We start from the raw sequence: 14,929 nt of genomic DNA, 5'->3' as shown, positions 1-14,929 counted from the left end.
TCACTCTCTCTGTGTGTGTCACTCAAAATCTCTGTGTCTCTCGTTCTCTCTCTGTGTCTCTCACTCTCTCTCTGTGTCTCTCGCTCTGTGTCTCTCACTCTCTCTTTGTGTGTCTCTCACTCTCTCTGTGTGTCTCTCACTCTCTCTGTGTGTCTCTCACTCTCTCTGTGTGTGTCTCTCACTCTCTCTGTGTGTCTCTCACTCTCTCTGTGTGTCTCTCAATCTCTATCTCTGTGTCTCTCACTCTCTCTGTGTGTCTCTCACTCTCTCTGTGTGTCTCTCACTCTCTCTGTGTGTGTCTCTCACTCTCTCTTTGTGTCTCTCACGCTCTCTGTGTGTCTCTCATTCTCTCTGTGTGTCTCTCACTCTCTCTCTCTCTGTCTCTCACTCTCTGTGTCTCTAACTTTCACTGTGTGTCTCTCACTCTCTCTGTGTGTCTCTCATTATCTCTTTCTGTGTGTCTCTCTCACTCTCTGTGTGTCTCTCACTCTCTCTGTGTGTCTCTCACTCTCTCTCTGTGTCTTTCACTCTCTCTCTGTGTGTCTCTCACTCTCTCTGTGCGTCTCTCTCTGTGTCTCTCACTCTCTTTGTGTGTCTCTCACTTTCTCTGTGTGTGTCTAACTCTCTCTGTGTATGTCTCTCACTCTCTCTTTGTGTCTCTCATGCTCTATCTATGTGTGTTTCTCACTCTCTCTGTGTGTCCCTCACTCTCTCTGTGTGTCTCTCACGCTCTATGTGTGTCTCTCATTCTCTGTGTGTGTGTGTGTCTCTCACGATCTCTGTGTCTCTCGCTCTCTCTGTGTGTGTCTCTCACTCTCTCTGTGTGTCTCTCACTCTCTCTGTGTGTGTCTCTCACTCTCTCTTTGTGTCTCTCACTCTCTCTTTGTGTGTCTCTAACTCTCTCTTTGTGTCTCTCACTCTCTCTCTGTGTGTCTCTCACTTTCTCTCTGTGTGTCTCTCACTCTCTCTTTGTGTCTCTCACTCTCTCTCTGTGTGTCTCTCACTCTCTCTCTCTGTGTCTCTCACTCTTTCTCTGTGTGTCTCTCACTCTCTCTGTGTGTCTCTCACTCTCTCTGTGTGTCTCTCAATCTCTCTCTCTGTGTCTCTCACTCTCTTTGTGTGTCTCTCACTCTCTCTGTGTGTCTCTCACTCTCTCTGTGTGTCTTTCACTCTCTCTATGTGTCTCTCATTCTCTCTGTGTGTCTCTCACTCTCTCTGTGTGTCTCTCACTCTCTCTGTGTGTCTTTCACTCTCTCTGTGTGTCTCTCACTCTCTTTGTGTGTCTCTAACTCTCTCTGTGTGTCTCTCACTCTCTCTGTGTGTCTCTCACTCTCTCTGTGTGTGTCTCTCGCTCTATCTATGTGTGTCTCTCACTCTCCCTGTGTGTCTCTCACTCTCTCTGTGTGTCTCTCATTCTCTCTCTCTCTCTCTCTCTCTGTGTGTCTCTCACTCTCTCTGTGTGTGTCTCTGTCTTTGTGTGTCTCTCACGATCTCTGTGTCTCTCTCTCTCTCTCTCTCTCTCTCTGTGTGTCTCTCTCACTCTCTCTGTGTGTGTCACTCAAAATCTCTGTGTCTCTCTTTCTCTCTCTGTGTCTCTCACTCTCTCTCTGTGTCTCTCGCTCTGTGTCTCTCACTCTCTCTTTGTGTGTCTCTCACTCTCTCTGTGTGTCTCTCACTCTCTCTGTGTGTCTCTCACTCTCTCTGTGTGTCTCTCACTCTCTCTGTGTGTGTCTCTCACTCTCTCTGTGTGTCTCTCACTCTCTCTGTGTGTCTCTCAATCTCTATCTCTGTGTCTCTCACTCTCTCTGTGTGTCTCTCACTCTCTCTGTGTGTCTCTCACTCTCTCTGTGTGTGTCTCTCACTCTCTCTTTGTGTCTCTCACGCTCTCTGTGTGTCTCTCATTCTCTCTGTGTGTCTCTCACTCTCTCTCTCTCTGTCTCTCTCTCTCTGTGTCTCTAACTTTCTCTGTGTGTCTCTCACTCTCTCTGTGTGTCTCTCATTATCTCTTTCTGTGTGTCTCTCTCACTCTCTCTCTGTGTGTCTCTCACTCTCTCTGTGTGTCTCTCACTCTCTCTCTGTGTCTTTCACTCTCTCTCTGTGTGTCTCTCACTCTCTCTGTGCGTCTCTCTCTGTGTCTCTCACTCTCTTTGTGTGTCTCTCACTTTCTCTATGTGTGTCTCACTCTCTCTGTGTGTCTCTCACTCTCTCTGTGTGTGTTTCTCACTCTCTCTGTGTGTCTCTCACTCTCTCTGTGTGTCTCTCACTCTCTCTATGTGTTTCTCACTCTCTCTGTGTGTCTCTCACTCTCTATGTGTGTCTCTCACTCTCTCTGTGTGTCTCTCACTCTCTCTGTGTGTGTCTCTCACTCTCTCTGTGTGTGTCTCTAACTCTCTCTGTGTGTCTCTCACTCTCTCTGTGTGTCTCTCACTCTCTCTGTGTGTGTCTCTCACTCTCTCTGTGTGTGTCTCTAACTCTCTCTGTGTGTGTCTCTCACATTCTCTTTGTCTCTCGCTCTCTCTTTATGTCTCTCGCTCTCTCTCTCTGTCTCTCGCTCTGTGTCTCTCACTTTCTGTGTGTCTCTCACTCTCTCTGTGTGTGTCTCTCACTCTCTCTGTGTGTGTCTCTCACTCTCTATCTCTGTGTCTCTGTCTCTGTGTCTCTCGCTCTCTCTCTGTGTCTCTCGATCTGTGTGTCTCACTTTCTCTGTGTGTCTCTCACTCTCTCTGTGTGTCTCTTAATCTCTCTGTGTGTGTCTCACTCTCTCTGTGTGTCTCTCATTCTCTCTCTCTGTGTGTGTCTCTCACTCTCTCTGTGTGTGTCTCTCACTCTCTACGTGTGTCTCTCACTCTCTACGTGTGTCTCTCACTCTCTCTGTGTGTGTCTCTCACTCTGTGTCTCTCACTCTCTCTGTGTCTCATTCTCTCTCTGTGTGTGTCTCTCTCTGTGTCTCTCACTCTCTTTGTGTGTCTCTCACTTTCTCTGTGTGTCTCTCACTGTCTCTCACTGTCTCTCACGCTCTCTGTGTGTCTCTCACTCTGTGTGTCTCTCACTTTCTCTGTGTGTCTCTCATTCTCTCACTCTGTGTCTCTCACTCTCTCTGTGTGTGTCTCTCACTCTCTCTGTGTGTGTCTCTCACTTTCTCTGTTTGTGTCTCTCATTCTCTCTCTGTGTGTCTCTCTCTCTGTGTCTCTCACTCTCTTTGTGTGTCTCTCACTCTCTTTGTGTGTCTCTCACTTTCTCTGTGTGTCTCTCACTCTCTCTCACTGTCTCTCATGCTCTCTGTGTGTCTCTCACTCTCTTTGTGTGTCTCTCACTTTCTCTGTGTGTCTCTCACTCTCTCACTCTGTGTCTCTCTCTCTCTGTGTGTGTGTCTCTCACTCTCTCTGTGTGTGTCTCTCACTCTCTCTGTGTGTCTCTCACTCTCTTTGTGTGTCTCTCAATCTCTCTCTGTGTCTTTCACTCTCTCTGTGTGTCTCTCACTCTCTCTGTGTGTGTCTCACTCTCTCTGTGTGTCTCTCACTCTCTCTGTGTGTCTCTCACTCTCTCTGTGTGTTTCTCACTCTCTCTGTGTGTCTCTCACTCTCTCTGTGTGTCTCTCACTCTCTCTGTGTGTGTCTCTCACTCTCTTTGTGTGTCTCTCACTCTCTCTGTGTGTCTCTCACTCTCTCTGTGTGTTTCTCACTCTCTCTGTGTGTCTCTCACTCTCTCTGTGTGTCTCTCACTCTCTCTGTGTGTCTCTAACTCTCTCTGTGTGTCTCTCACTCTCTCTGTGTGTCTCTCACTCTCTCTGTGTGTTTCTCACTCTCTCTGTGTGTCTCTCACTCTCTCTGTGTGTCTCTCACTCTCTCTGTGTGTGTCTCTCACTCTCTCTGTGTGTGTCTCTCACTCTCTCTGTGTGTCTCTCACTCTCTCTGTGTGTGTCTCTAACTCTCTCTGTGTGTCTCTCACTCTCTCTGTGTGTCTCTCACTCTCTCTGTGTGTGTCTCTCACTCTCTCTGTGTGTGTCTCTAACTCTCTCTGTGTGTCTCTCACAATCTCTTTGTCTCTCGCTCTCTCTTTGTGTCTCTCGCTCTCTCTCTGTGTCTCTCGCTCTGTGTCTCTCACTTTCTCTGTGTGTCTCTCACTCTCTCTGTGTGTGTCTCTCACTCTCTCTGTGTGTGTCTCTCACTCTCTCTGTGTGTGTCTCTCACTCTCTATCTCTGTGTCTCTGTCTCTGTGTCTCTCGCTCTCTCTCTGTGTCTCTCGCTCTGTGTCTCTCACTCTCTCTGTGTGTCTCTCACTCTCTCTGTGTGTCTCTCACTCTCTCTGTGTGTGTCTCACTCTCTCTGTGTGTGTCTCACTCTCTCTGTGTGTCTCTCATTCTCTCTCTCTGTGTGTCCCTCACTCTCTCTGTGTGTCCCTCACTCTCTCTGTGTGTCTCTCACTCTCTCTGTGTGTCTCTCACTCTCTCTGTGTGTCTCTCACTCTCTCTGTGTGTGTCTCTCACTCTCTCTGTGTGTGTCTCTCACTCTGTGTCTCTCACTCTCTCTGTGTGTCTCTCATTCTCTCTCTGTGTGTCTCTCTCTCTGTGTCTCTCACTCTCTTTGTGTGTCTCTCACTTTCTCTATGTGTCTCTCACTGTCTCTCACGCTCTCTGTGTGTCTCTCACTCTCTTTGTGTGTCTCTCACTTTCTCTGTGCGTCTCTCACTCTCTCACTCTGTGTCTTTCACTCTCTCTGTGTGCGTCTCTCACTCTCTCTCCGTGTGTCTCTCACTCTCTCTGTGTGTCTCTCACTCTCTCTGTGTGTGTCTCTCACTTTCTCTGTGTGTGTCTCTCATTCTCTCTCTGTGTGTCTCTCTCTCTGTGTCTCTCACTCTCTTTGTGTGTCTCTCACTTTCTCTGTGTGTCTCTCACTCTCTCTCACTGTCTCTCACGCTCTCTGTGTGTCTCTTACTCTCTTTGTGTGTCTCTCTCTTTCTCTGTGTGTCTCTCACTCTCTCACTCTGTGTCTCTCACTCTCTCTGTGTGCGTCTCTCTCTCTCTCACTCTCTCTGTGTGTGTCTCTCACTCTCTCACTCTGTGTCTCTCACTCTCTCACTCTGTGTCTCTCACTCTCTCTGTGTGTGTCTCTCACTTTCTCTGTGTGTGTCTCTCACTCTCTATGTTTGTGTCTCTCACTCTCTCTGTGTGTGTCTCTCACTCTCTCTGTGTGTGTCTCTCACTCTCTCTGTGTGTGTGTGTCTCTCGCTCTCTTTCTGTGTCTCTCTCTCTCTCTCTCTTTGTCTCTCGCTCTGTGTCTCTCGCTCTCTCTGTGTGCGTCTCTCACTCTCTGTGTGTGTGTGTCTCTCACTCTCTCTGTGTGTCTCTCACTCTCTCTCTGTGTGTCTCTAACTCTCTCTGTGTGTCTCTCACTCTCTCTGTGTGTCTCTCACTCTCTGTGTGTGTCTCTCACCCTCTCTGTGTGTGTCTCTCACTCTCTCTGTGTGTGTCTCTCACTCTCTCTGTGTGTGTCTCTCACTCTCTATCTCTGTGTCTCTGTCTCTGTGTCTCTCGCTCTCTCTCTGTTTCTCTCGCTCTGTGTGTCTCACTTTCTCTGTGTGTCTCTCACTCTCTCTGTGTGTCTCTCACTCTCTCTGTGTGTGTCTCACTCTCTCTGTGTGTCTCTCATTCTCTCTCTCTGTGTGTGTCTCTCACTCTCTCTGTGTGTGTCTCTCACTCTGTGTCTCTCACTCTCTCTGTGTGTCTCTCATTCTCTCTCTGTGTGTCTCTCTCTCTGTGTCTCTCACTCTCTTTGTGTGTCTCTCACTCTCTTTGTGTGTCTCTCACTTTCTCTGTGTGTCTCTCACTGTCTCTCACGCTCTCTGTGTGTCTCTCACTCTCTTTGTGTGTCTCTCACTTTCTCTGTGTGTCTCTCACTCTCTCACTCTGTGTCTCTCACTCTCTCTGTGTGTGTCTCTCACTCTCTCTGTGTGTGTGTCTCACTTTCTCTGTGTGTGTCTCTCATTCTCTCTCTGTGTGTCTCTCTCTCTGTGTCTCTCACTCTCTTTGTGTGTCTCTCACTCTCTTTGTGTGTCTCTCACTTTCTCTGTGTGTCTCTCACTCTCTCTCTGTGTCTCTCACTCTCTCTGTGTGCGTCTCTCACTCTCTCTCTGTGTGTCTCTCACTCTCTCTGTGTGTCTCTCACTCTCTCTCTGTGTCTCTCACTCTCTCTGTGTGCGTCTCTCACTCTCTCTCTCTGTGTCTCTCACTCTCTCTGTGTGTGTCTCTCACTCTCTCTCTGTGTGTCTCTCACTCTGTGTCTCTCACTCTCTCACTCTGTGTCTCTCACTCTCTCTGTGTGTGTCTCTCACTCTCTCTCTGTGTCTCTCACTCTCTCTGTGTGCGTCTCTCACTCTCTCTCTGTGTGTCTCTCACTCTCTCTGTGTGTCTCTCACTCTCTCTCTGTGTCTCTCACTCTCTCTGTGTGCGTCTCTCACTCTCTCTCTGTGTGTCTCTCACTCTCTCTGTGTGTGTCTCTCACTCTCTCTCTGTGTGTCTCTCACTCTGTGTCTCTCACTCTCTCACTCTGTGTCTCTCACTCTCTCTGTGTGTGTCTCTCACTCTCTCTGTGTGTGTCTCTCACTCTCTCTGTGTGTGTGTCTCTCGCTCTCTTTCTGTGTCTCTCGCGCTCTCTCTCTTTGTCTCTCGCTCTGTGTCTCTCGCTCTCTCTGTGTGCGTCTCTCACTCTCTCTGTGTGCGTCTCTCACTCTCTCTGTGTGTGTCTCTCACTCTCTCTGTGTGTGTCCTCACTCTTTCTTTGTGTGTCTCTCACGACCTCTGTGTCTTACGCTCTCTCTCTGTGTCCCTCACTCTCGCTCTGTCTCTCACTCTCTCTGTGTATTTCTTCCTGTGCCTCTCTCTGTGTATCTCTCATTCTTTCTCTATCCTCATCTCTCTCTGTTACAATAAAGTGGGTACATGAAATGCTGTTACTGTTATCACTTCAATGCACATTCCCTGGGCACAAAAATAATTATTGTTCTGGCCCAGAGTGAGATGTGTCCTGGTTTTGCCCTAGAGTGAGACGTGATCTGGTTCTGGCCCATAGTGAGACGTGATCTGGTTCTAGCCCATAGTGTGACGTGACCTGGTTGTGGCCCATAGTGTGACGTGACCTGGTTGTGGCCCAGAGTGAGACGTGACCTGGTTGTGGCCTAGAGTGAGAAGCGTGACCTGGTTGTGGCCCAGAGTGAGACGTGACCTGGTTGTGGCCTAGAGTGAGACGCATGACCTGGTTGTGGCCCAGAGTGAGACGTGTGACCTGGTTGTGGCCTAGAGTGAGACGTGACCTGGTTGTGGCCTAGAGTGAGACGTGACCTGTTTGTGGCCTAGAGTGAGACGCATGACCTGGTTGTGGCCCAGAGTGAGACGTGTGACCTGGTTGTGGCCTAGAGTGAGACGTCTGACCTGGTTGTGGCCCAGAGTGAGACGCATGACCTGGTTGTGGCCTAGAGTGAGAAGCGTGACCTGGTTGTGGCCCAGAGTGAGACACATGACCTGGTTGTGGCCTAGAGTGAGACGTCTGACCTGGTTGTGGCCCAGAGTGAGACGGGTATTCTGGATTGATGGTTGGATGGCACTCTTATATATTATTACAATGAGGGTCATTACCATTTTAATTCAAATAATCGGTGGTTATATGGTATCTGTATCTTACAAACTTTATTGAACAAGAAGTGATACTATATAAGCACTGAAAAGTACCCTCCTTCTGATTAGGGCATATGTGTTATGTGTGTATTTAAAACAAACTTTATTAGAGATAAAAATAAAAAATGAATGTAATAAAATCAAACAATGCAGACAAAAGTTAGACTGGAATCAATTATTAGAGCTGCCTGTAATCAAGTTGGGAAAACACATCTTGTAATGAAACGGCATTAAATGTATAGATTGTTAGCACTGGCGTGTGCCTTGTCAGTTGTGTTACAATATTATTAGACTGTAATATATTGATGGCTTTCGGTTTATAAGAACTTAATAAGCATAATATTGTATCTCTCAGCAATCATTAGTATTGGGGGATGTGTTTTAAACAATCTAGAGTATAAAACAGATGCACCATTTAAATATTGCTCACATATTGATACTAAGGGAGGTAGTTATCAACGTGTCTATTTTACCTGTCTTCGCCGGCCCAATACGCCTGCCTAAGCTCGCCTCACATCGCCGCCGCGGACCTGCAAAAATTCGCCTAAGTTATCAAAAAAGCTGTCAAAAATCCGCGCACCAAGTACAGGGCGATGAGCAGCGGACTGTGAGAGCTATCACTCATCCGATCTCACTGCTCTTCGGCTTTTTTACAGCTTTCTTGCTAGCCTGTCACTAAGCACCCACACTAAACTACACTGTTCTACCCCCTATACCGGCGCCCCCGGAGCCCCCCGCAACTAAATAAAGTTACTAACCCCTAAACCGCCACTCCTAGACCCCGCCGCAACTCTTATAAATGTATTAACCCCTAAACCGCCGCTCCTAGACCCCGCCGCAACTCTTATAAATGTATTAACCCCTAAACCGCCGCTCCCGGACACCGCTGCCACCTACATTATACCTAGTAACCCATATCCTGCCCCCCCTATACCGTCGCCCTCTATAATAAAGTTATTAACCCCTATCCTGCTGATCCTGCACATCGCAAGAAACTAAATAAATAGTTTAACCCCTAAACCGCCGCTCCCTGACCCCGCCGCTACCTATATTAAATTTATTAACCCCTATCCTGCCCCCCCTACACCGTCGCCACCTATAATAAATTTATTAACCCCTATCCTGCCCCCCACTACACCGCCGCCACTGTAATAAAATTATTAACCCCTAAACCTAAGTCTAACACTAACCCTAACACCCCCCTAACTTAAATATTAATTAAATAAATCTAAATAATATTTCTATTATGAACTAAATTAATCCTATTTAAAACTAAATACTTACCTTTAAAATAAACCCTAATATAGCTACTATATAAATAATAATTATATTGTAGCTATCTTAGGATTTATTTTTATTTTACAGGCAAATTTCAATTTATTTTAACTAGGTACAATAGCTATTAAATAGTTATTAACTATTTAATAGCCTACCTAGCTAAAATAAAGAGAAATTAACCTGTAAAATAAAAACTAACCTAAGTTACAATTACACCTAACACTACACTATACTTAAATAAATTATTCCTATTTAAAACTAAATACTTACCTTTAAAATAAACCCTAATATAGCTACAATATAAATAATAATTATATTGTAGCTATCTTAGGATTTATTTTTATTTTACAGGCAAATTTCAATTTATTTTTACTAGGTACAATAGCTATTAAATAGTTATTAACTATTTAATAGCTTACCTAGCTAAAATAAAGAGAAATTTACCTGTAAAATAAAAACTAACCTAAGTTACAATTACACCTAACACTACACTATACTTAAATAAATTATTCCTATTTAAAACTAAATACTTACCTGTAAAATAAACCCTAAGATAGCTACAATATAATTCAGCTCTTTTGCCTGTAAAAGAAAAATACAACCCCCCCACATTAAAACCCACCACCCACATACCCCTAATCTAACCCAAACCCCCCTTAAAATAACCTAACACTAATCCCCTGAAGATCATCCTACCTTGAGTCGTCTTCACTCAGCCGAGCAGCGATGGAACCGAAGAGGAGACCCGGAGCGGCAGAAGTTATCCTCCAAGCGGCGCTGAAGAAATCTTCCATCCGATGAAGTGATCCTCCAAGCGGCGCTGAAGAAGTCTTCCATCCGGGCGATGTCATCTTCCAAGAGGCGCTGAAAAAGTCTTCTATCCGGGCGATGTCATCTTCCAAGCGGGGTCTTCAATCTTCAGTCTTCATCCCGCCGACACGGAACATCCTTCTTTACCGACGGACTACCGACGAATGAAGGCTCCTTTAAGGGACGTCATCCAAGATGGCGTCCCTACAATTCCGATTGGCTGATAGGATTCTATCAGCCAATCGGAATTAAGGTAGGAAAAATCTGATTGGCTGATTGAATCAGCCAATCAGATTCAAGTTCAATCCGATTGGCTGATCCAATCAGCCAATCAGATTGAGCTCGCATTCTATTGGCTGTTCCGATCAGCCAATAGAATGCAAGCTCAATCTGATTGGCTGATTGGATCAGCCAATCGGATTGAACTTGAATCTGATTGGCTGATCCAATCAGCCAATCAGATTTTTCCTACCTTAATTCCGATTGGCTGATAGAATCCTATCAGCCAATCGGAATTGAAGGGACGCCATCTTGGATGACGTCCCTTAAATGAGCCTTCATTCGTCAGTAGTCCGTCGGTAAAGAAGGATGTTCCGCGTCGGCGGGATGAAGATTGAAGACCCCGCTTGGAAGATGACATCGCCCGGATAGAAGACTTCTTCAGCGCCTCTTGGAAGATGACATCGCCCGGATGGAAGACTTCTTCAGCGCCGACTGGAGGATCACTTCATCGGATGGAAGATTTCTTCAGCGCCCCTTGGAGGATAACTTCTGCCGCTCCGGGTCTCCTCTTCGGTTCCATCGCTGCTCGGCTGAGTGAAGACGACTCAAGGTAGGATGATCTTCAGGGGATTAGTGTTAGGTTATTTTAAGGGGGGTTTGGGTTAGATTAGGGGTATGTGGGTGGTGGGTTTTAATGTTGGGGGGGTTGTATTTTTCTTTTACAGGCAAAAGAGCTGAATTCTTTGGGGCATGCCCCACAAAAGGCCCTTTTAAGGGCTGGTAAGGTAAAAGAGCTTTGAACTTTTTTAATTTAGAATAGGGTAGGGCATTTTTTTATTTTGGGGGGGTTTGTTATTTTATTAGGGGGCTTAGATTAGGTGTAAGTAGCTTAAAATTGTTGTAATATTTTTTAAATGTTTGTAACCTATTTTTTTTATTTTTTGTAACTTAGCTTTTTTTTTTTGTACTTTAGTTAGTTTATGTAATTGTATTTAATTGTAGTTATTGGTAGTTAATTTATTTAATTTATTTAATGATAGTGTAGTGTTAGGTTTAATTGTAACTTAGGTTAGGATTTATTTTACAGGTAATTTTGTATTTCTTTTAGCTAGGTAGTTATTAAATAGTTAATAACTATTTAATAACTATTCTAACTAGCTAAAATAAATACAAAGTTACCTGTAAAATAAATATAATTCCTAAAATAACTACAATGTAATTATTAATTACATTGTAGCTATATTAGGGTTTATTTTACAGGTAAGTATTTAGTTTTAAATAGGAATAATTTATTTAAGTGCAGTGTAGTGTTAGGTGTAATTGTAACTTAGGTTAGTTTTTATTTTACAGGTAAATTTCTCTTTATTTTAGCTAGGTAAGCTATTAAATAGTTAATAACTATTTAATAGCTATTGTACCTAGTTAAAATAAATTGAAAGTTACCTATAAAATAAAAATAAATCCTAAGATAGCTACAATATAATTATTATTTATATTGTAGCTATATTAGGGTTTATTTTAAAGGTAAGTATTTAGTTTTAAATAGGATTAATTTAGTTCATAATAGAAATATTATTTAGATTTATTTAATTAATATTTAAGTTAGGGGGTGTTAGGGTTAGTGTTAGACTTAGGTTTAGGGGTTAATAAATTTATTACAGTGGCGGCAGTGTAGTGGGGGGCAGGAGAGGGGTTAATAAATGTATTATAGGTGGCGACGGTGTAGGGGGGGCAGATTAGGGGTTAATAAATTTAATATAGGTTGCGGCAGGGTCCGGGAGCGGCGGTTTAGGGGTTAAACTATTTATTTAGTTTCGGCGAGGTGCGGGATCGGCAGGATAGGGGTTAATAACTTTATTATAGAGGGCGGCGGTATAGGGGGGGCAGGATAGGGGTTACTAGGTATAATGTAGGTGGCGGTGAGCTCCGGGAGCGGCGGTTTAGGGGTTAATACATATATTATAGTTGCGGTGGGCTCCGGGAGTGGCGGTTTAGGGGTTAATATGTATAGAGTAGCTTGCGGTGGGCTCCGGGAGCGGCGGTTTAGGGGGTAATAACTTTATTTAGTTGCGGCGGTGTAGGGGGGACAGATTAGGGGTGTTTATATTCGGGGTACATGTTAGGGTGTTAGGTGTACACATTTCCCATAGGAATCAATGGGATGTCTGTCAGCAGCGAACATGAACTTTCGCTATGGTCAGACTCCCTTTGATTCCTATGGGATCCGCCGCCTCCAGGGTGGCGGTTTGAAAACCAGGTACGCTGGGCCGGAAAAGTGCCGAGCGTACCTGCTAGTTTTTTGATAACTAGCAAAAGTAGTCAGATTGTGCCGTACTTGTGTGCGGAACATCTGGAGTGACGTAAAAATCGATCTGTGTCGGACTGAGTCCGGCGGATTGAAGTTTACGTCACAAAATTCTACTTTTGCCGGTCTCTAGCCTTTGATAACTAAGGCAAATCAGCCTCGCCACAAATACGCTGCGGAATTCCAGCGTATTTGAGGTTGACGGCTTGATAACTAGGGGCCTAAGTATCAGGTACTGTATTTAGATGTATCAGAATATATACTTAAGTGCACAAATGTCACAGTGTTAATAGGTGCAGCTTAAGTCTCTTAGTAATAACTAATATTCGGCTAATGAGTTTTGCGTTATGAGTGAAAAAGCAGCGTTATGGCTCTTTTTCACTACCGCTGCTATTACGAGTCTTGTATTTACAGCTGTACCGCACACCTTTTTGGCCGTAACGCAACGTAACTACTGCACCTTTCTAAAAGTCCTTTTTCAATGGGACTTCCATAGCGCTGGTATTACAAGTTTTGCCTGGGAGGCCAAAAAGTGAGCGGTACAGCCTATACCAACAAGATTCATACCGCCATCTAAAGTCAGTAGTTATGGGTTTTGCGCTACAAAGCCATAGCATAAAACTCATAACTAAAGTGTTACAAAGTACACTAACACCCATAAACTACCTATTAACCCCTAAACCGAGGCCCTCCCACATCGCAAACACTAAAATAAAATTATTAACCCCTAATCTGCCGCTCCTGACATCGCCGCCACTTTAATAAACATATTAACCCCTAAACCGCCGCACTCCCGCATCGCAAGCACTAGTTAAATATTATTAACCCCTAATCTGCCACCCCCAACATCACCGCCGCCACTATACTAAAGTTATTAACCCCTAAACCTAACCCTAAGTCTAACCCTAATACCCCTAACTTCAATATAATTAAAATAAATCTAAATAAAAATTACTATCATTAACTAAATAATTCCTATTTAAAATAGTTATTAACTATTTACTAGCTACCTAGTTAAAATAAATACAAATTTACCTGTAAAATAAAACCTAACCTGTCTTACACCAACAGCTAACATTACACTACAATTAAATAAATTACATTAGTTAAATACAATTAACTAAATTACAAAAACAAACAAACACTAAGTTACACAAAATAAAAAAAGAAATGATCAAATATTTAAACTAATTACACCTAATCTAATAGCCCTATCAAAACAAAAAAGCCCCCCCAAAATAAAAAACCCTAACCTACACTAAACTACCTACGATGTTTCCCATGTCTGGGATGTATGAGCTGCAGCTCAATGATAAAGGGCAATAGTTTCTTTCATCCAAGGAGAGGGAAAAAAATATCAAATAAGGGACTATTGTACATGTGGTCTATCTAATTAAATGCCCCTGTTCCCTGATTTATATAGGGGAAACCATCCGTATGGCCAGAGATAGGATGTCACAACAAAGGTCAAACATCAGGAACAACAATGTAGAGGCACCGGTGTCACATCACTTTTTGAAGTGTGGACACCAAATAAGCCAACTTAGGTAGCAAATCATAGATAGTGTAGACAAAAAAGCGTATATTAAGGGTGCGCTGAGGTAAGACAAAAAGGGGGGGATGGGACTGTGAAAACGAAAAAACAATAAAAGTGAAACAAAGGAAATAAATGTGACTTGATTTGAAGCCAATAGGGATTGGTAGACAATAGATTACAAGGCAATGCAAAGTATAAAAAAACAATATATATGTGATCTCAAATTATTTGTAAAATAACAAATCAGGTGCACTGATAAGTACAACAGAAAAAATGTACAAGACAATAAAATATGAAACACCTGTACCGGGTGTTCAAACACTGTGATACTAGTGAATGTTCAAATAGTTCAAACGAATCAAAACACAGACTGCTCCTCTTCGAAACCGCTGGTAGATAGTGTAGGCCCACAAAGAAATGGTAGTAGTAGAGAAAAATGACTAAAACAAAAAGAAATGTTTTGGATTAGAGAATTAGAAAGTATGACCCCTAAAGGTTTAAATAGAGAATATGATTGGACAGTTTTTCTATAAGTCAAAGAATACAACTATAAGTTTTTCATAATATTTCAAAAATTAATACGTCAAAGATTTTTTTCAAAGGTTCTTCCTATAAGTTTCTCTAAATGAAAAATAGAATGCACAGGCAACTATAACTATAGGTAAACGTTTAAGATATATAAATAATAATACATTTTTAGAATATGGTGTAATTATATTTTTTCACCACAAGAGAGCAGCAGAGCCCCTATTGTAGTAGTTGGCGCAAATTTTAAAAGGTTTATAAGGGTGAAGTTTTAAATGTATACCTAAAGCATGAGTAAGGGTTGCTACCCGAAACGTTGCTTACAATTGTGATGCCTGTGTGACAAATAAAGGAAATTTAATGTAAAGAAGTGCTGTGGACATTTATTGAACGTTCTGTACACTAAACTACCAATAGCCCTTAAAATGGCCTTTTGCGGGGCATTGCCCCAAAGAAATCAGCTCTTTTACCTGTAAAAAAAAATACAAACAACCCCCCAACAGTAAAACCCACCACCCACACAACCAAACCCCCCAAATAAAATCCTATCTAAAAAACATAAGCTCCCCATTGCCCTGAAAAG

The 14,929-nt window shown here is 43.4% G+C and overlaps 1 protein-coding gene across 1 annotated transcript in view; it reads right to left on the bottom strand.

Moving 5' to 3' along the window:
- LOC128661765 (cilia- and flagella-associated protein 20) overlaps positions 1-7,627 on the bottom strand; it is a 127,283-nt gene extending 119,656 nt beyond the window's left edge. The window contains exon 1 of the mRNA XM_053715985.1: positions 7,427-7,627. Within this exon, the coding sequence (XP_053571960.1) occupies positions 7,427-7,627 (201 nt within the window). The remainder of the gene's footprint in view (positions 1-7,426) is intronic.
- Between the last annotated feature and the right edge of the window lie 7,302 nt (positions 7,628-14,929).

This window comes from Bombina bombina, chromosome 5 (genome assembly GCF_027579735.1).
Source record: "Bombina bombina isolate aBomBom1 chromosome 5, aBomBom1.pri, whole genome shotgun sequence".
NCBI classification, from domain to species: domain Eukaryota; kingdom Metazoa; phylum Chordata; class Amphibia; order Anura; family Bombinatoridae; genus Bombina; species Bombina bombina.
Note: the sequence above shows the minus strand (reverse complement) of the source record. Positions and strands in the feature narration are given on the sequence as shown.